The following is a 21218-nucleotide window of genomic DNA, read 5'->3' as shown; positions in this document are numbered from 1 at the left end:
AAGAAGACAAGTATGTAAGAAAGGTGTGGGGAATGCATTGGAATACATACAATGTTCATGTACAATGGCAATATAAATGTTTAAAAATATCAATAGTATAACTAGTTAACCTTATCTACCCTTCAGTCTACTGGTCACTGATTGTAAAAACAGGTCTTGAGAAGAGAGTCAGTAGCCTTACAGATTTAGTGCCTTGTGTGTAGCATAAAAGGAGGGGAGGTGTTTTGAGAAGCTCATAAACCAGTGGTTAAAGTGGATATTATGACAGAGGAAGAGCTAGAGGCTGAGATTAAGGTGGGAGCAGTGTTGTGAAGGCTCTTGAAGATGAGGATAAGACTCTTGAACTTGGTGTGGTGACATAAAGGGAATTGGAATTCAAAGAGGGAGGTGATAGGGTCAGACTGACAAGCAACAAAAATAATTGGGACAGCTGTGTTTTGAATGAACTATAGAAGATTATGTGGTTGTCAGGGAGTTGTAGAGAAAGCAACGGGAGTGAAGATGAGAAATGCTGAGAAGCTGACTGAGTTTTTGGCTTTCTGAATAGAATTAAAAGGTCAAACATTATGGAAGAAGCAGTTGCATAACATGGATATAGCTTGGGTGTGCGTGGAGGGGGAGAGAAAGTAGAGGAAGACTCCCAGGTTGACTTGTATGACTGGGAAGATGGTGTTGCCATTAATACTTTGAAGAAAGATAGGGAGTAAGGGGTCCATTCTGGAGAGAGGGGCTGCGACATGGGACTGGACAGAGGGAGATACCTCTGCAGTAGAGAGGGAGAGCTGAGTCATCTATGCAAAGATGGTGGTTGAAGTTGTGTGACCAAATGAGATTGCCCAGAGAAAGGGTATAGAAGGAGAAAAGTGTTAAGGCTGGAGCTCTGTGGAACCCCTACAGAAAAGAAGAGGTGCTATCATTGAATGTACCTGAAGGAACAGCTAAAGTAACAGGTTTCTTCACAACATAGCCATGTTTGCATATCTGCACCTACTATGTGGCATACCCAGGGTGGTATCTGTGCATCCTGTGACAGTCTAAGCAGATATCCCCCGGCAGGAAACAGTGTACCTGGAGAAGGTGAACACAGCTGCATGCGAGGTAGTGCTGTCTGGGCTATAGAGCTCCACAGGGAGCTGGGAAGACTGGGTTGGCTAATCTATTATGCAAATCCTCTCTATATTCGCAAAAAGAAAAGGAGGACTTGTGGCACCTTAGAGACTAACCAATTTATTTGAGCATAAGCTTTCGTGAGCTACAGCTCACTTCATTGAATGCATCTACACAAATTGTTCCAGCACCTGTGGGGATCTGCTGCCCCTGCTCCCAAATATGTTACCCCCATGCTGACAGCAGGGTCAGGGCAGGACCAAAGGTGGCTGCAGGGCTCTCTGAGGCCGGGCGTGGACTCACCCCCATGCACCAACTGGGGCAGGTTCAGCAAGGGGTCGGACCCATTCAATGCAGTAGCAGATCAGGCACTTAGCTAATGGGGGGGGGGGGCTGGAAAAATAGGCACCCCCTGGCAGGAGTGGGGGAAGCCCCCTCACCTTACTCCCCAGCAGGAGGGGGGTGACTGCAGGCAGAAGGGGTAGGAAGCCGCCCCCATTTGCTCTGGCCCAGGGCCCCCCAAAACCATAATCCGGCTCTGCTCCCAGGGCAAGTCCTGCCAAGCTGCCCTGGCTCTCGCCGTGTAACTAACAAAGGCTGAGGAGGGGAAGCCGAGGGCGAGCCCCGGCCCCACCCCCTGCAGCCAGCGCCCCCCGGGCCCCAAAACGCCCCTTCCTCCCACCTCCAGAGCCCCCGGCCTGCGTGCCCCCCCGCACCAGAGCCAGGCACCGCAAGGGGAGGGGCGGGGCCCGGACCGAGCCTGCACGTGCCCCCACGCGCCGCTGGCGCCCCGTGAACGGGGGAGGGGGGGGGCGCTACTTGGAGGCGGCTCCTTTAAGGCCGCGCCCACCCCCGGGTCGGGGCTCCCCGAGCCGCGGCTTCGGCGCATGCGCATTGATCGGGCGGAGTAGGCCGCAGCACCCCGCTTGCTTCCCCTCCGCGCCCGGCGCCCCCCGGCCCTGCGCCCGCCGCCGCGATGATGATGATGGCGCTGAGCAAAACCTTCGGGCAGAAGCCCGTCAAGTTCCAGCTGGAGGAGGACGGCGAGTTCTACATGATCGGGTCCGAGGTACCGGCCCGCCCGGGGGCAGGCGGCGGGACAATGGCCCGGCCGGGCCCCGCTCTGCTGTGGGAGCCTCCGGCGCGGCGGGAGGGGAGAGTGGGGGGAACGGGCGGGCGGGGAGGGGGGAGTGTTGCGTGAGGCCTGGATGGGGGTGTGGGGGTGGCGGGGGGTCTGACCGGGGGGGCTGGGTAGCAGGGATCGGGCTGGCGGGGGTGGGGAGTCGGGAGGGGGGCTGGGTAGGAGGGATCTGGCTGGGAGGAAGCTGGCTTATCGGGGGGGTGCAGGGAGTCTGGGGGGCTGCGGAGGGGCTGCCTGGGGATGGAGGGGGGTTGGGTAGGAGGAATCGGGCTGGCGGGGGAGGTGGGGAGTCTGGCGGGGGAGTGCAGGGGGTCTGACTGGGGGAGGACGGGGGCTGGGTAGGAGCAATCGGGCTGGCGGGGGAGGTGGGGAGTCTGGTGGGGGAGCGCAGGGGGTCTGACTGGGGGAGGACGGGGGCTGGGTAGGAGGAAGCGGGAAGGTGGGGAGTCTGGTGGGGGAGCGCAGGGGGTCTGACTGGGGGAGGACAGGGGCTGGGTAGGAGCAATCGGGCTGGCGGGGGAGGTGGGGAGTCTGGTGGGGGAGCGCAGGGGGTCTGACTGGGGGAGGACGGGGGCTGGGTAGGAGCAATCGGGCTGGCGGGGGAGGTGGGGAGTCTGGTGGGGGAGCGCAGGGGGTCTGACTGGGGGAGGACGGGGGCTGGGTAGGAGCAATCGGGCTGGCGGGGGAGGTGGGGAGTCTGGTGGGGGAGCGCAGGGGGTCTGACTGGGGGAGGACGGGGGCTGGGTAGGAGCAATCGGGCTGGCGGGGGAGGTGGGGAGTCTGGTGGGGGAGCGCAGGGGGTCTGACTGGGGGAGGACGGGGGCTGGGTAGGAGGAAGCGGGAAGGTGGGGAGTCTAGCAGGGGAGCGCAGGGGGTCTGACTGGGGGAGGACGGGGGCTGGGTAGGAGGAAGCAGGCTGGCGGGGGAGGGGAGATGTTGCGTTGGGCCTGGCCTGGCAGTGATGGGCTACTGAAAGTGGGAGGTTGGGAGCAGGAGGATCCATCCTGGGGCGAAGGGGATCTGGCTGAGACAAGCTCCCCCCTACTGTGCGAGCCCCCAGGAGCAGGGGAGAGGCAGCCCTACTAGTGGCATCATGCTCCCATATCTCTGCTTGGCCCCCTTGGAGCTGGGCCTGATCCAGTAGGCTGAAGTAGCTGTTGCTTTCCCCAGATGCTGTCCGAATCTCTTTATCCGGGAGGGGCACTGTAGTTGTTGCCCCTCTTTACGGCAGCCCGGTTCATATGCTTTATAACGGGGGCATCTTCAACACCCACAAGGTCCGGTTGTGCTTCCAGCACCTGTGCTGTGCTGGTTGTGAAGCTCTGGCCGGTGATGTTTATAGCTAGGAGAAGACTTTAGGAGGTCTTCAGTTGGCTTGGTTGGGGGAGAGTGACAGCATGAGTGGGGAGCAGGATCTGAATTAGTGGATTTCAGTGAAACTGGTCATATACACAAAGTTAAGCTTGTTTAAGTGTTTGCCACACTGGGGCTAAGACTCGACCAAAACCAGGAACTTGTCTCTGTGTTCTCCAAGTCCTAACTGCCTAAGCATCATCACACTTCTTAATGACATGATATATTGTGGATATCTGAACATTTTATTTTAGGAAGATGCTGAATGTCCAAAAACAGCCATATGATTAATTTAATTTAAATGATAATTTTAGGTCCAGGCTTTGGTGGCCAATAAGGAAAATCCAGTTAATGCTCCTACAGTTCTCATTGACTCCCTTTGGGTTTTTAGCATAGTGGAGTAACGATTTGCAGAAGCAGTGCTTCTGTGAGTCACAGATGTTGCACTACCTCCATGAATTGACTCATTTGAGGCAAGAACCTTTGATCGTCTCAACTGTGTTCGAGATCTGGTTATACCTTTAAAACAGAAAAATGAGTATTTCAGCCCCATTTGATAGGGGAGAGGAGTCTTGAATAACTTAGATTTCCAGATGCATATTTTTAGCAATGACAAGGCCCCAACCAATGGTAATTCTGAAAGAACTGGGGAGGTTGTAAAGTGACAAAGCAGAGGTGTTACTCTGCAGTTCTCTAACCATCAAAATCGCAGTCTCAATGGTGTAGAAGGAAAATACTTCATTATTCTCTTAGCCACCAGCTAATTTCTAACCCTATTTACTGATAAACATCAAATAACAAAAAATAGTATAAGAAAACCAGAAGCTAGAGTTAGAACCAAACTGGGTGTTTTCTAATCTAAAAGAAAACCCCATTGTATGACATTCTGCAGGCTGCTGGTATGTTATTGCCATAAATGTTAGTTTCATAGTCTAGAAATAGTCTCATTTAGTGCTTAGATAAAATAACACAGGTGTGGACATTATGCCTGGAAGAATGAAACTGCTTTACAGATGTTGACTGAATTTTAAAAGGGATTGTTGTCAAGTGAGTCATGAATTGATTTGTGTTTGAACTCTGCATGTTCCTCAGAGCATTTAAAACACAAAATACAAACCAGGTCTTAGGTTACTAGGTTCTGCACAAAGAAGAATGTTGGAAACAGAAAAGGTTCAATATAAAAGATGGTAGTGGGGGTATAATATACTGTACAAACCTGCAGTGGGAGACCTGGGTAATTCCAGCCGGAGTAAGACTAGGAAAGGTTAGATTGTTAAGAAATTATATAAAAACTACTGGTGGTCTTATTAAATTAAGGATTGTTAAGATGGGGTTCTTTCTCACCAGGCTGGTAAAAGAAATGTTGGTCAATATATGTTTTGTTTCCTGTATTGCTACAAAAGTCTTGGTGTTATGTGCCCCACTTCACCAGCACAAAGGAATCAGTATGCCTCAGATTCCTGCTGGAAACACCTTCCATTTGAGCTGTGTCCCTTAAAACAAATCTCCTTTTTGCTTGTAGGTGGGGAACTACCTACGTATGTTTCGTGGCTCCCTATACAAGAGGTATCCCTCCCTCTGGAGGCGACTAGCCACAGTAGAAGAGAGGAAGAAAATAGTTGCATCTTCGCATGGTAAGAAAATTGATAAATATTCCTGATGTTTTAAGTCTGAAAGGATATTTTTTAAAAAATGAAATAAGTACATTCTTAAAAATACCCATAAACTATTATTTTCATTGAACCAGTTACATGTGTTTGAATTGCAAAAGATTTATACATTTCTAAATTAATCCCATACAATTTCATTTGGCATAAGAGGCTTCTAGTGTATGTGTATGTACACACACACAACCTTTTTGTGATGTTGCAATTTTTTTTTTTTGCTTGAAAACAAGGTGTTTTGTCTGACCTTGGTTGTCTCTCAGGGGGTGGAAAGAAAGAGATTCCAGAACTGGTATTGTTCAATAGTTGTATCAATAGAAACAGAAGAGAGTAAGAATCTTGTTATCTTAATAGAAGTCTCCTTGGCAAGAGAAGTAAGTAATGAAACAATTTCCTTTTAAAAGATAACCTTACAAGCTACAGGGCTGGAGCACAACAAACCTGACATGTTACAGATTTATGTCTACTTCTCCTCTGAGTTTTCTGCTGACTTGTTGCTTTTTATTTTTTCAACAGAGTCTCAGCGGAGTCACAGCCCCAGAAGATGTAAGTCTTCAGCCCACATTGTTCTTACCTTTTGGTGGAGAAAGAATCCCTCTTGTGGCCCCTGCTGCTATCAAATATGTGTATTCAGATGTTTAATTCTTACTAGGGTCTGCCCCTGCCACTCTCCCAATTTTTGTTCTTACAGTAAAAAGAAAAGGAGTACTTGTGGTACCTTCGAGACTAACAAATTTATTTGAGCATAAGCTTGAATGCATCCGATGAAGTGAGCTGTAAGTCACGAAAGCTTATGCTCAAATAAATTTGTTAGTCTCTAAGGTGCCACAAGTCCTCCTTTTCTTTTTGCGAATACAGACTAACACGGCTGCTACTCTGAAACCTGTTCTTAGTGTTTTACAGACACTAATTCTCCAATATGCTGCAATGGAATCAGGCCTTCATTAATAAAAGGAAGACTTGTGATATCTTAGAGACTAACAAATTTATTTAAGCATAAGCTTTCGTGAGCTGCAGCTCACTTCATTGGATGCATTCAGTGGAAAATACAGTGGGGAGATTTATATACATAGAGAACATGAAACAATGGGTGTTACCATGCACACTGTGATGAGAGTGATCACTTAAGGTGAGCTATTACCGGCGGGGGGAGGGGGGGAATGATGGATGACGAACCTTTTGTAGTGATGATCAAGGTGGGCCATTTCCAGCAGTTGACAAGAACGTCTGAGGAACAGTAGGGGGTGTGGGGGGAGGGGGGAACAAACATGGGGAAATAGTTTTACTTTGTGTAATGACCCATCCACTCCCAGTCTCTATTCAAGCCTAAGTTAATTGTATCCAGTTTGCAAATTAATTCCAATTCAGCAGTCTCTCGTTGGAGTCTGTTTTTGAAGTTTTTTTTGTTGAAGAATTGCAACTTATTTGCAAACTGGATACAATAGCTCACCTTAAGTGATCACTCATTACAGTGTGTATGGTAACACCCATTGTTTCATGTTCTCTGTGTATATAAATCTCCCCACTGTATTTTCCACTGAATGCATCCGATGAAGTGAGCTGCAGCTCATGAAAGTTTATGCTCAAATAAACTTGTTAGTCTCGAAGTTAGTTACCATCATAGTACTCCTTTTCTTTTTGCGAATGCAGACTAACACGGCTGCTACTCTGAAACCTGCCTTTATTAATGTTTTTGATAGGTCTGTTGAGTGACTCAGTTCTGTGGTTAACCTTTGTCACCACTTTCTGACACACCATTCCAGACCTTTATGCATCACAGGGTTCATTAGTTTCCTCCCATGCTGAAGCAGGTAATCAACTGTGTCACCCCGGATGGCTCCAAGTGCACATCAGAGCTTACAGCCGAGATGGCACTTACAGATGTCTGTACCACAGGGAAAGAAAGTAGAGTGCTATTGTTTTTCTGCCTGCTCAGCCCCTTTTCATTCTGAGTCAGGGTCTTGGCTCTAGAAATGTCTCTGCGTTGTTGGTGGGTTATGGTCCTGAGTCCCAGAAAAGCAGGTTAGTAGGATTTCTTGTGTCTAGTGGGAATTCCTGGCCAGAAGTCATATTTTTAATAGACTGCACCTTAGATGTAGCTCTGACACTTATTTTAATGAGTGGGATTTCTCACCCAGAAATCTCACCTGGGGATTTCTGTGTAGTTTTTTTCTTTCAGGAACACTGAGCTTTCTTCTTTACTAAAATAACCTGGAGCTCTTCCTTTTGTCCTTCAAAAAAACCTGCTTGATGCTGTAAATAATGGATCGTAGTCTTCCACTCTGGAAGCACTGGGTTCATGTGTATTTGGTAAAAGCCTCAGTCTGTTTTCTGTGGACTCTTGTCCACGTTATGGAGCCACAGCCCAGTTCTTGGTCTGCTCATGATGCCCAGCACTGCCTAGCAGAGTTAGAGTTGGTTATCCCTGAGGCACATTGGTAGGGATGTGTGAGGGGAACTATCACAGTTTCTGCCCGCAGCACAACTAGCCCCTTCTTTCTTTGTAGCAGAGTCTTTACATAAGCAGTTGTTTTAGCACAAGCAGTTTTGCTGTCATCTGTAAATGGTGCCATGCTGCACCGTCACTAACCAGCCCTTCAGAGCTTTCACTGGTCTTATTTTCTGGGTCTTATTTCTCCATTTCACATCATAGGGGGGTTGCAGTGTCTTCTTTGTGGTATATTTTAATAAGATCTACTGTGACATTTTGGGGATCACCCAGACCAGGAAGGGATTCTGTCAGCACCTGCCCTGCAGCCTTGGGTGCCTTAATACTCTGCTGCTATGGCTCAGGGTATGTCTATACTGCAGAGAAAAACCTGTGACATGGTGTCTGAGAGCCCAGATCACTTGACCAGGTGCAGAGCTAAAAACTGCAGTGTAGCTGTTACTGCTGGAGCTGCAGCTGAGGCTCCAAAACCCTCCCCCTTGCTGGGTTTCAGAGCCTGGGCTCCAGCCTGAACTCAAACTCCTATGCTGCTATTTTTAGCCCTGCAGCCTCGGCGCTGGGGGCCAAAGTCAATTGACCCAGGCTCTGAAACCATTGCTGCAGGTTTTTCTTTGTAGTGTAGACATCACCTCAGACCCCTAACCCCAGTATCCGCCCTACAATCATCAAGGTCTTGCCCTGGCTTCCACCATCCTAGTTATTCCTTGCAGGGTGACCTCCCCAGCTTTCTGGGCCTGAATCTTCCCAAATCCATCTACCCCGGGTTCTTAACTACCAGACTCTTGGACTCTTCCCCTCTAGTTCGTTGCCCCTGACTGAGTGAAACATGCTCCCTAGTTATCAGTTCATTGTGTGGAGAATGTCCCCCAACGTTTGCACTAGAGACCTTTTGGGGGTACAAATAAAAGGTTTGCATAATAAAAAAAAAAAAAAGAGAGAGAGAAAGAAATAGCAAGGAAAAGCAAACACAAGTTGCACAGAAAATAAACATAAAGGTGCAGTTTCAGGTTTACACTTCTATATTAGCTAAATTCCCATTTCTAATACAGGTTACCTGTTGCCTCTGACCAGTGCCTCAATGTGCCCTCTGGCCTAGAAAGGAGCCAGTGTGTCACCCACAGGACCCTGCTTCAATTCTGGCCCTCAGTTTTTGGTTGCTTTTTACTTAACCTTGCAAACGCTTAAAAAGAGAGAGCATTTTCCTTTCAGGGCTTGTCTACTCTTACAATGCTGCTTCAGTGAGGCCCCTACTTATGCCAACAGGAGAGAGTCTAGCTACCTAAGAGGTGGTAGCTAGGTTGATGGGAAAATTCTCTCATCAGCCTAGCACTGTCTACACCGGAGGTTAGGTTGACTTAACTGCATTGCTCATATGCATTTTTCGCACCTTTGAATGACTTAGTTATCCCAACGTAATTTCCTAGTGTAGACCAGGCCTCAGACTGGTGATGCATGGATGTCCAGATCAAGGGAATCTCCCTCCTTAGTTTTCCAAGACTGGGGTTTTCTTTTTCCATTTTAGTGTCTTTCCACTAACTTTAATAGTCTACCCTTGTACAACCCCGGAAGTGACAATGGTGGATGCTTGGACGTAGTCTCATCTGGTTAAGGAGGCAGCTCCTCCCTGCCTGATTAACCAACTTACTGTTGTGAGCTGAATGTTGTAGCACAAATTATGAGTACACTTTTATATTTGCAAATACATAGATTCATAGCCAGTCTGTATACATATCTCAAATTACCATCAAGGTCAGAACCTTACAGGCTTTAATAAAAGACCTTACTTGTATATAAAAATATGACAGTAACATTATATACAACCATGTGATTCAGTAGTGTATGCTTTGGGGTTCAAGCCCCCTGTTCTCCCCTTCGGGGGACTGGGCCTGGTTGTCACACGACCAAAGAAAATCAAACTTGCCTCTCCTGGCTGAACTGGCTCCAGAACTAGAATGTGTATTCTTTGGAGCAAGGACTATCTTTATGCTTGTACAGCGCCTAGCACAACGGGGCTGGGACCTCTTGGTGCTTCTTGTGAAATTCTGCTGGTCCACTCCTGCCCACAACTCCCTGTGCACTGAGTGCTCCAATGACAGGTCAAACTCCTCTAAAATGAAGTGCTTTAAAGGAATAAGATGAAGGAATCCAAGCTACTCAGTTTTTTTAGAGGCTCTCGGCAGACGTTAACATTGCCTATCCCCAGCAGCAGAATCATTAATTAGTACCACGATTGACAATATTTCAAAGGCTAACCAGTTACATGCTTTCTGGTCACAGATCATGGTTATACGACACTAGCCACTAGTGTGACTCTCTTGAAAGCCTCTGAAGTGGAAGAGATCTTGGATGGAAATGATGAGAAATACAAGGCAGTGTCTATCAGCACAGAGCCTCCCACCTACCTCAGGTAATAAACATTGCTGAGGCCTAGGATCAGAGTGGAAGTGATTGGAAGAGCTGTTCTACCCTGTCAAACTATAAACCTCGGGTATTATTTAGTGAGGTATCTATTGCTTTCTGTGTTCCCTAACATTGCTAATGTTAATCACTGTTTCATTAAATGAAAATCTTTATTATGGAAGAATTTGATTTCTGGCATACATGTACCTTGGAACTTGATGACGTTGCTGACCTTAGGACTGTTTCATCCCAGATTCTAGTGTATGTTCTGGGGAAAAATACACCCACATTGTGCACCGTCTGGGCGTAAGACAGACAAAGTTATACACTCCAGAGGTCACTTAAATGAACACAATCCAAATGTTGTTCTGGTATTTAAAAATGGTGCATGTGGCTGTAGAATTTCTCTGCTAGGGGAAAAAATAGAGTATAGACAATGATAGTCTCTTAATTAAGGGAAGGAGTGCTTCCTAATGGTTAGAGCTTGGTGCGCTAAGAGTTGGGACTCTGGGTTCAACCCCTGGCTCTGCCTGACCTTGGGCAAGTCACTGAACCTTTCTGTGCCTTAATTTCCCTATCTGCAAATTGACTTGCCTTAGAGGGGTAGTGTAAGGATATAATTTAAAGGTTGTAAAACATTTTGAGAACAGTGGATAAGAAGCATTGTAGAAGGGCAAAGTAGGATTACTTAGGCAATAAGTCCTGTCAATGGAGTCTTTGTTTGGCAAAAAAGGACTGGTGGGGATAGATTAAAACAAAGAGAGATCAAACAGAAAAAGCTGGCCAATGAATTGGAACAGTGGTATATGTTAAATGAAGTGCTGTGAGCTCATCTGAGGTGAGTACTGTAGAAGGGCCAAGTATCATCAGACGGCTAAAACTATTTTTCCAGAAGGCCAGCCCCACACTCTCCCAGCTGTGGTGGGGATTTCTCCACCCAGACAATTGGAGACTTATGAATGGAACAAATGCACCATGCAGCTTTCAGGTTACCATTGCAGGAGCCTGCGATCAGGCTTAGAGTTGTATATATGACCATACCGTAAATAATGACAATGGAAATATTTAGTGCTGGAACCTCAAGTTTAACACTAAATCTCCTCCTTCAGAGAGCAGAAGGCAAAAAGGAATAACCAGTGGGTGCCAACCCTACCCAACAGCTCTCATCACCTCGATGCTGTGCCATGCTCAACAACCATCAACAGAAACCGCATGGGCAGGGATAAGAAGAGAACCTTCCCGCTCTGGTGAGTCAGTCACCTGCTGTTGGAAACTGCTGAGTGTTTCTGCATGATGACAGTTGTCTAGAGGATGGCTCTGAGGCGGCAGGGATGTTGTATTGACTTGTACAGGGTTTGTTGATGCTGTTAAAATTGTACGTTATACTTGGTGATAAAGACCCAGCTGTCCCAAAACTAAGACACTCTTGGTTAAACTGGGCTACTTGAAGCTAAGTACTTATGCCCCCTGGGTGAAATTTGCCCCTGCGGAGTACATGAGGTGCCATTCATTAGGCCTTTGCACCATTTAATGCCTCAGGGAGTTTGAGTGGCACACAGGCCTTGCACTGGCCTCTGCATGGGGTGAATTTCACCCCATATGATGAAAATTCAGTGGCAGCAGAAAATGTGTGTTCCCTGGTTTTTAATATTTCATGCACTTCTAGGGTTGACCTCCCTTGCTGGTCTGTGTTTCTACCACTTCTGCCTGTCTCAGAACTGTCAGGTCTGCAGCCATCCGTAGAGACAGAATGGTGTTCTGAAATGTGTGTGGAGCCCAGAGAGCTAGCTTAGCATTCTGTTTAGCAGTAACTGAAAGAACCTATAGGCCTGTATCCTGTAAGGCATTAACTTAAGTTAACATAAGGATTTGAGGCCTATGAACTTAAGCATAAATAAGTGGCCCCACAGTCCCCCTGAGTTTTGGGGAACTGGGAATATTGTGCTGGGGGAGGGGGGGAAGTCCATGCAAAATGATAGCTGGTAACTGCAGGGACATTTAAACTAGTACTAGGCTTGTTTAGTTTAGGATCTAAATGTTGGCAGATGCTTAACCACAAACTTGCTTTGGCAACAAATTGGTGTATGTGATGATAATTAATATACTGCCCTATAGGATAAGGACACCCCAACATTATTGGGGTGAGGAAGTCAGATACGGACAAGGGAGGCTGGGTATTTGTATGAATATTCAATACAGCCCTTAGGCCCTACAATTGACCAGACCACATGTATGTAAGGTGAGATTTGGACCATCAGACTTGTTTGACATGCCAGGGACAGAGTAAGACCCTTGTAGGCAACCACCTGTCTCTTACCACCAGATCCCAAGAAAGGGTGTGAGTCTCTGTGACGTATGATACATGATACCTTAACTCTATACTGTTGCTCTTTTTGTGTCCTCACTTATTGTGCTAATAAAAGTGCATAAAGTTTTGCTTTGCCTTTGGCGTGAGTGCCTTCCTTGTGCACATCAGGGTTCCCAACCAGACACTGCTCTTTATAATTGATTTTCAATTAATTACTAATTAATCAATAACCACTAAAGAATCAGGTAACATTAATTTTTTAAACTTGTTTCATCTAGTGCTCGTGGAAGGTGCTGGATGGACAGCCCGGGATGCAAATCTACTGGTTTTTGATAGGACACTGCACAGGTGGCCGTGCAAGCTTTCCCATGCTGCCCCCTGCTATGCCTCCACCCTGTCTCAGGAAGGGCCATCCTCAGTAGTGAGGAGAGCAGCTCACTCTCATTTCCTATCCACTCCTTGGTAACTGTGCTAGGACTGTCAATAAGGATGCCAATTGTGGTGGTGGTTGTGAGGTGCACACCTGTACTCTGGGCACTGGACTGAGACTACTGCTCCATTCACGTAGGCCACTAACCAGCCACACAGTAGTAATGGCCTTCATTTGCTAAAGATGTGTTCTGAAGTTGAACACCGTGGCCTAGAAGAGAGGAGCTGTGTATCCCACTGAATGATCATTAATATCACATCACATCACATAGACAGGTTTCAGAGTAACAGCCGTGTTAGTCTGTATTCGCAAAAAGAAAAGGAGTACTTGTGGCACCTTAGAGACTAACCAATTTATTAGAGCATAAGCTCCAGCTGCTAGATCAAGTCAAATTGTGTCCCCCTACATCGTACTAGATATGTATTTTACTGCCTTTGTGCAAATATTTCAGTAACTTTAATTTCTCTGCAACATTGTCCAGCTGCTATGACTCATGATGATTTTATATCTTCCATAGAACACTTGATCTGAAGAGTTCAGAGGGAGCCAGTCATGCAAATTAACTCGAGGAACTTCCTCACTGTATTCTCTAGCATATTCTTTTATCTCAGACATGTTAAAGGTGAAAATGAAACCCAAGGTCCATTGTTGCCTTGGACGTGTAAGTTTATGTTTTAGAGCCCACCCAAAGGCTGTGATTATCAGAGCGAGGTATGCCTGGTAAATCCTGTCTCTTCTCCTGGATGCTAGTGTACCTTCTACCAGTGTCCAACGCTGTGTGTTGTCATGGTTTGTTTTCAGCTTTGATGACCATGACCCGGCAGTGATCCATGAGAATGCATCCCAGCCAGAGGTTCTCGTTCCAATCCGATTGGACATGGAAATCGATGGGCAGAAACTCAGAGATGCTTTTACGTGGAACATGAATGGTATGTAGGCAGCCAAGTCTTGTCTAAGGAGCTTGGAGAGATTCAGTTGCATCCATACAATAGCATTATTTATTTGTTTATTTATTTTTGAGAGAGATCCACCCATCCCCTGCCACACACTGGCAAAGCTGTCAAGGCCTCACATTTCACTGGGATTCCATTTGTCATGTCTCATCCTGTATCATGTGTCCTTCCTGCTTGTTGCAGTGAGCTCTAGGGATGTGTAATTTGAGGCCATCTTTTGTAATTGGCCTGTTCTCCACACCTGATTCAGTGATGCCACAGTCCAGTGTCTCTGATCTCATGTGGTATTCAGATGAGATACAAATATAAAAGCACAGAAAGCCTGTATCTCCATAATCTCATTCACCTGTGTATTGTATTAGATTGCAGCTACATTGTTTCCATAGGACCAAATAGTAAATGTTGTCCATTCCTTAAGTCAAAGTTTGTAGATTTTTATGTCCTTACAAACCAGAGTCTAAAAACTTCCTTTGACTCTTTCTAGTAAGAGGTTAGTTAAGATTTCCCTCTGTATGGTAGGTTACAGCAGAGGCCTTATGCCTTGTAATCAGTTAGTGAGAGGAAGATTCTAATTGCTGTAAGCCCTGACTGAATTAACTGGGAATACTGGCTTGTTCTAATTAAACTGGTTTTCCTTTCTTCACCTCCATCAGAAAAGCTAATGACCCCAGAAATGTTCTCGGAGATTCTCTGTGATGACCTGGATTTGAATCCTCTGACCTTTGTCCCTGCCATTGCCTCTGCAATTCGACAACAGATTGAGTCTTATCCAACTGACAGTATCCTAGAGGACCAATCAGATCAACGAGTTATTATTAAGGTAATAAAGAAGGAAGGCATGACCTCGGTTAACTTACTTTGTAGAAGGCTGTTTGGGGAAGGAAAAGCACGTGGGCTCCTCAAGCTAGGAGTTCCTGGCTCCCAGTCCTGTGTCTAGATCGCATCTCTGTCCTCTGTGTTGAGGCCCTGGTGGCAGACTATTGCACACTGCTGTCCTGTGCCAGGAATTGAGATGACGATGTAATAGGAGTTCCGTGGGGGAAGGAACAGTGTCAGATTTTGGGGAGGAGCGCTGGAAGTCCTCACACATTTGGGTTTCCTAGCACTAATGGCAGTATAGAACCCAAATACAGTAGTTCTAGAAATGCATGGAATTGGTTCAGCCTTTTATCTTCCTTGCCCCTGAACTTTACGTTCCGCATTAAATAAGCATGACCATGACAAGGTAATGCAAGAGATTGATATGTGTAAGAGCATTTGAGATGCAAACAAATCTGACTTGTGTTTATGGCATTGTGTCCAGCTAAATATCCACGTGGGGAACATTTCCCTGGTAGATCAGTTTGAATGGGACATGTCGGAGAAGGAGAACTCTCCGGAGAAGTTTGCACTGAAGCTGTGTTCAGAGCTTGGGCTCGGTGGGGAATTTGTCACCACCATCGCTTACAGCATTCGGGGACAGCTGAGCTGGCATCAGAAGACTTATGCCTTCAGGTACAGAACACTGTAGTCTTATCTGTTAAATAGCTGCCTCCTTGTGGAAGAGATTCTCTGGGAGACAATCCTGCTGATGTACCACACTCTGGTTCCTACTCTGCTCTTCTTAAGGATGCTTGCATGGAAACAAGGTTTTGGCTTCTTGAGCTCATGTGGTCCTTCTGTCACCTGAAGCCCTCCTCACTTTGACATAAGTTAGTTGCTGTGGAGAGGTTTATCAGAGGAGGAAGAAGCAAATGAACTCCTAAGCAGTGAAGATATTCCTTTCATGTAAATGTCTTAGTAACACAAATCAAAGGAATTCCCAAAAGCCAATATTATGTAAAGGCCATTTCCTGCGTGGTGGTGGCAGGTCCTTTATGGTACCCTATTGGGAACCCTGCAGAGACTCTTCCCTCTTTCCCACTTTCTTGTGTGGTTCACAGGCTGTGTTGCTGGGTGGCTGGGAGGGCAAGGTGTAAATGTGCTGAGGCTGTTTGGGAGAGGTGCTATTTCAATGCCGTCCTCACTGATGTAAGCTAATTTCAGAATTGGTGCCTGCATTGGGGAAATGGAGCATAGCCTCACTTGGATGTAACATGCAGGCTGACTCTGGAGAGCATGGAGTTTAGCTTTACTGGGGCTGGGAATGGGACCAGTGCAAATACCACAAACTCTAGGGAAGCCTGGCTCTGCATGCTGCCCCTCAGGCCTGTGTCTCATTCATACCCTGAGGCTCTTGGTGGTTGGCTAACTTGAGGAATCTGCTTCATCCATTCAAAACATCAAGTATCTTTTGGTTTAAAATAGAGCCAAAAGACTAGAAATGGCTGCTTCATTCCCTAAGTGCCGTTTGCGTTGAGACGCTGGGGGTGTTACGTACAGTTTGTAACTGTTCCAGGCAACACTATTCTGTGATACTGAAATATCAGCTCTTACCACATTACAGCCTTTTGTTATAGCTAATGGGTAACAGCTATTGTTTCATCTTCTTCATACAGAAAATATGAACCCTTTAATCATGTTCTCCTTTCATAACATACATACTGATACCGTTTTCGAGAGGCCTCCAAGCCATTTGTGTTCCCTGTATCACGTTGACTCGTGAACCGGTCTTAAGTATTTTCAAAGCTTAATGTTGATTTAAACAGTAACTGTAATGCCCTGCACTGGCCAGAATAAAAACTGGTGTGATTCCAGACCTGCGTTTTGTAGCTGGGTTGCAGCATGTACAGGATTTACTTATCACCAGGAGACAGGTTATGCATTCTGACAGTAATAGGTTCCAGTTGTATTATGTAGTGGTCTGTGGTGAATTAGTATATGGATGGTTTTTATCCTTAATGTATTTCATTATAATATATTACAAGTGTGCAAGTTGGGAATATGCATTAATGAGCTGGTCTCTGGGCTGGCCTGGCAGACTAAACTCTGTGCATTGTGATACTTTGTGAAGGTGAGATGATTTGCGGGGCCAGCAGTGGCTGGGGGAAAGGACATGCCTTGCTTTGGCTTTTAGTAATTCCCTGTGGCCATTTCAGGCCATCACAATGGTACACTCCAGGGGTTCGAAGAGAAACCGCATCCAACCCTTTATTGGAGGGTCGGGCAATGCTTAGAGGTCGATCTGGGCTGGGGGAGGGAGCATAGAAGCAGAAAACAGGAGATAGAGTTATGGTAGAAGTAGGAGGCTAGTCCATAGAATTACTCTGCTGGCACTTAGATTGCAAGTCTGACCTGTTTATTGTATAAGAGGCAATCCTGAGAGTGTGTAGGATTATTATAGTTCACATTGTGGTTTAATAAATTGCTGTAGTCAGGAGTTAGCAGTCAGCTTTCATTATTTTAGAAGAGCCCCAGCCAGTTAGTACTCTTGGCACCATGAGCATATGTCTGTATCACTGTAACCTTCTGTCCTTTGCTCTGCCTTTCTCCACGGTCTTTGTATATTCACGACTGTCCACAACCAGCATCGTGGCAGCCTCCTTTGGAAATGGAGCACCGGAGTGCTGTAGGCCAGCTGCTTTTTACTCCTCATCTGCCCCTTGGCACTTCTCAGTTCGCTTTCCTTCAAGAATATACCCCAGTGGGGTCCCCAGAAACAGTGTAATTCCAAAATTATTGCCAAAGCAATGTTTGTAAGAGACTCAGTGTGAACCAAAGGTAAACATAAAATCCTCTCTGCTTAAGTGTGGAGAACTGCCTCTCTGGAGAGGAGTTTGTAGTTATGGATTTAAGCAAGAGTACAGTCTCATTGTTAGAGCTTGTGTGCTTGTCCTGCTGCCGGCGTTTCTGCTCTGTTAGCATCTCAGGGCGTGACTTATACCTTCCTTTGTCAGTGAAAGCTGATGTGGCTGGGGACCAAACCATTTTTGGCGCCATTGCCAAAAGTGCTTTTAGTCTTGTCCACACTAGAAAAGCTGAAATATGGACCGGAATCTAGTGTCTTTCCCACTGTCTTCTAACCCCCTCTCAGTAGAGTTGTATGACATAATGGAAAAAATGCCCTAGGCATGTCTACACTACAGCCTCCACCAACGCAGAGTCACAGGTGTGTTCCTAACTGTAGGTGCAGTCCCTGAGACTGGGTGGAAGTGCGTCTCGAGCTCTGTGCAGTGGTGCTGGGAATAGTTTTATCCTGGCCACACTGGGGAGTAAACTCTTCGAAAGCAACCAGGGTAGGGGGACCGTTTGCTGGTTTAGCAATATGTGCTGGCGAGCACAGCTGGGAGTTCAAGCTTTCTTCTCTGTATCTCCCTCCTGGCTTATACTTGTGACAGTTCCTGAAGTAAAGAGGAGAGCCCGCTCGTCACTGTTGGACAGAAGTCCTCTTTTGGATTAACCCAAACGCTACTGCTTCATTCCTTACGAGTAAGTTTAAATTGCCTTCTGCCCACCCCATTACAGTGTATCCCATATCCAGTGGAGACTAGCATTCCCAGATGGTCACTCTTCCTAGTTCTTGTCCCTTAGTGCTTCAGAGGGGCCCTATGAACCTGCATAGGTACCAAAAGGCTTTTCTAATATACCTGTGTTTTCCCCATTTATCACAGGTGACCTGGTTAGGATGGAGGCTATTTGCAGGTAGATAGTTAGGTTTTTTCCCTCAGGAGGTTGCTTGCCTGATATGAAAATGTACCTCCCTTCTAGTCATTTTAGCTTATAACAAATGCTGTTCTCTCAGACAGTGCTTAGTTTGCCATGGATGCTCTGATATAATACCAGCCTGTGGTCCCAAGAGGTGACTTCACACCCTGGCTTGTTAAAGCCAGTTTACCAAGGACTTCTGCATGGCCCTGATTATTAAGGAGAGTTTGCACATAGAGGATGATTGCAATAGGTAGACTTCAAACCTCCTGTCAAAGATAAAGGAACCTTATTGCAAACAATGAAATCAAAGTGCTGGCTGCTGGTAGGAGAGGAATGTGGGAAAGGAGGCCCCAGCAGAACAAAGTAATCATCAATACTTAGACATCATCTCTTGTTTAAAAAAACACTAATTAAAACCTTGTTTTGTTTCTCTTAGTACAAATGTCCTCTTCCTTCTGCTTCTCCTCCGGCAGAGGAGTGGCTTTGAAACCTTCTTGTGATTAATGATATTTGGGTTCTGTGGTTGGTTAGTTCCTGAATTCCCAAACCACAGTAGTGGTGGTTGCTGAAGAGAGACATTCCAGTGATGTAGGAGAAGGGTCTGCTGTAGCAGTATCAAAAGAACAGCCTTAATATCTCCAGGGACTGCCAAGAGTCTGAGGAGTCACGCAGATCTTAATCATCTGAGGGAGAGCTGAAACCATGTAATTCGGTGGGATTCTGCTTTTGCTGGTCAGCACTGTCAGTGCAAAACAAGGAGAGAGCCAAGAAACATGATATAGCAGTACAGGGCTGAGAGCCACTAGATAGAACTATTTCTATAGTAAGGTATATGAAAATATTTTTAAGAGGCTGAAATAGGACCCAACAAGTTCTCCTGTCCCCATGACTTATTCAGTATATAGTGACCCTATACAAATAAGCTCCCTGGCCCAAAGAGCTTCCATCTGAATATCCAACGGAAGGAGCTGATTTTACCAGACACCAAACACTCCATGCCTTAGGGTCATCCTTGTGTCCAGTAGAAAGTGTCACCCTGCACAGCTGGCTGTATGGACCCTGCCACATGTGAATGTTACCTCGGCCTGTCACTTGAGGGTTGGACCGGGGCATGGGGAAGGTCAAAACTTCCTCTCACTTCACTAAAAATTATGCAGCTGATGGTGCATTACACAGGGCCTCCTACACTGGGAGTATCCCCTCTGCCACTCCTCCAGCCTGGCAGCAGCAAGCATTGTGCCCTTGAGAAGTTGAGGTGTTGTCACAAGAGTGTAGATTCCCTTCCTCTCTCTGACTCCTGCCGGTCCATGGAAATGTGGGATCCAGTTTAAGATTGTGCTGAAATTATGCTCTTAGGCCCAGTCTTGCAGCCCCATTGAAGTCTGTTGACTTGTGCGGGTGTGAGCCGGAATCAGGCCCTCAAATTCTCCTCTCACTTGGTAGCACAAATGTATTTCAGGAAACTTCATCTAACCAGCCCCAAAGGGGTAAGTGTGCGAGAAAAACAAGAGCAGTTTAAACATCTAGTTGAATACACAGCTAAGATTTAGCAGGTGGCCCTGGAACACACAGCAATGCTCGCAGGCTGGGCTGAGGTATGTGTTCTTGGTGAGTGGCTAAAATGGGCATCAGACATACCAGAAGTAGATTCAAGTGAGGCATCCTCCCAGGAGGCCTTGGATTAATATCTTATTGGAGGGTTAGCTAAAGGTTTGCCATTCTCGATCAACAGCTTTGCTGCAGACAACCCATTTCCATGGTGATCAGCAGTTGAATTATGTCCTGTGAATCAGAGAGCTAGGATTAGCTGCATGTAAGTGACAGGATCCTACCCTGTGTGGTGGTGTCTCTGTGGGAGGGGTCAGACATGGCCGTGTGCACCTGTGATGGACAGACACACACACACACACTTTTTCAAAATTTGAACCAAATATTTACACTGAGACTTGCCTGTAGCTTCACTGCATTTCCAGCTCCTCAATATTTAAGAAGCCACTCACATAAGCACAAGGGGCCGTACCAGTTAATTCTTAAAGGGATAGTGAAGACCCCTTTGTAAGCATGTGATGGTGTAGCTGCTCATAGCAGACTAGTTTAACTTGCACTAGCAGACTAAGCTCTTTGGGTCAGGGACTGTCATTTATTCAGTACATTTGTAGAATACCTAGTGCAACGGAACCCAATCCATGACTAGGGTCTCTAGATTCAATTGTAATAATGTGTTGCTCTTCAGTGGAAGATTGGGAGAGTTTATTGTCACCAGGTCTTATGAACCTAAGGAGTTGCCAAAGGCTGTGAAGAAAGAGCATTTGTACTAGGCAACTCAGAATTACAGTACCCCACTTGCAGTTTGCATAGCCTGAGGCCTTGTCTACACTATGGGACTAACTTGACCTGAGTTACGCTATAACTTAGGTCAACTTACTGCGGTGTCTACACTGTGTTGTGTCGACCGGAGACGTTCTCTGGTCAACTTACCTTACTCTTCTTGTTCCGGTGGGACCAGAGAGCACTCTGCAGTTAATTCAGTGGGTCTTCACTAGACCCACTAAATCGACCCCTGATGCATTGATCACAGCAGCCTTGATCCCTGGTAAGTGTAGACATGGCCTCAGAAATGCTGGCAGGAACCTCAGGAAGCCACATTTCTGAGCAGGCAGGGTACTCTCCCAGTTCATGAATGTCCCCTTGGATATGACAAAGCTTTCAGCATTCATAAACTGGTATGATCTTTTCCTTAGTCTGTGATCACTCAGCCTGAATGTCGTATGTCCATTAGCCAGTTACATAGTGAGCCTTCAGAGAGGGGAAATCTACTGAGACTGTGGTTGGCATTCAAAACCTGCA

The 21218-nt window shown here is 46.4% G+C and overlaps 2 protein-coding genes across 5 annotated transcripts in view; one reads left to right on the top strand and one right to left on the bottom strand.

Moving 5' to 3' along the window:
- Nucleotides 1–1972: 1972 nt before the first annotated feature.
- Nucleotides 1973–21218, top strand: part of SMARCB1 (SWI/SNF related BAF chromatin remodeling complex subunit B1) — a 21205-nt gene continuing 1959 nt past the window's right edge. For 2 of the 4 annotated variants that reach the window (XR_012155054.2, XM_073312823.2), the window contains exons 1-8: nucleotides 1973–2176; nucleotides 5124–5235; nucleotides 5782–5811; nucleotides 9992–10121; nucleotides 11224–11361; nucleotides 13654–13781; nucleotides 14459–14625; nucleotides 15109–15299. Coding sequence is in view for 2 of the 4 variants with exons in the window: in XM_073312823.2 (XP_073168924.1) it covers nucleotides 2084–2176; nucleotides 5124–5235; nucleotides 5782–5811; nucleotides 9992–10121; nucleotides 11224–11361; nucleotides 13654–13781; nucleotides 14459–14625; nucleotides 15109–15299 (989 nt within the window). In the remaining 2 variants the exon portion in view is untranslated. Of the gene's footprint in view, nucleotides 2177–5123; nucleotides 5236–5781; nucleotides 5812–9991; nucleotides 10122–11223; nucleotides 11362–13653; nucleotides 13782–14458; nucleotides 14626–15108; nucleotides 15300–18061; nucleotides 18153–21218 lie in introns of all 4 variants that reach the window. The other 2 variants (XR_012155055.1, XM_073312824.2) reach the window with 2 other exon arrangements.
- Nucleotides 8348–21218, bottom strand: part of DERL3 (derlin 3) — a 25981-nt gene continuing 13110 nt past the window's right edge. Inside the window, exon 7 of the mRNA XM_073312826.2 lies at nucleotides 8348–20153. Coding sequence (XP_073168927.1) covers nucleotides 20147–20153 — 7 coding nt within the window. The 3' untranslated portion in view covers nucleotides 8348–20146. The remainder of the gene's footprint in view (nucleotides 20154–21218) is intronic.

This window comes from Lepidochelys kempii, chromosome 15 (assembly GCF_965140285.1).
Source record: "Lepidochelys kempii isolate rLepKem1 chromosome 15, rLepKem1.hap1, whole genome shotgun sequence".
In the NCBI taxonomy this organism is placed as follows: Eukaryota; Metazoa; Chordata; order Testudines; family Cheloniidae; genus Lepidochelys; species Lepidochelys kempii.
This window is presented reverse-complemented; position numbering and strand designations above follow the sequence as displayed.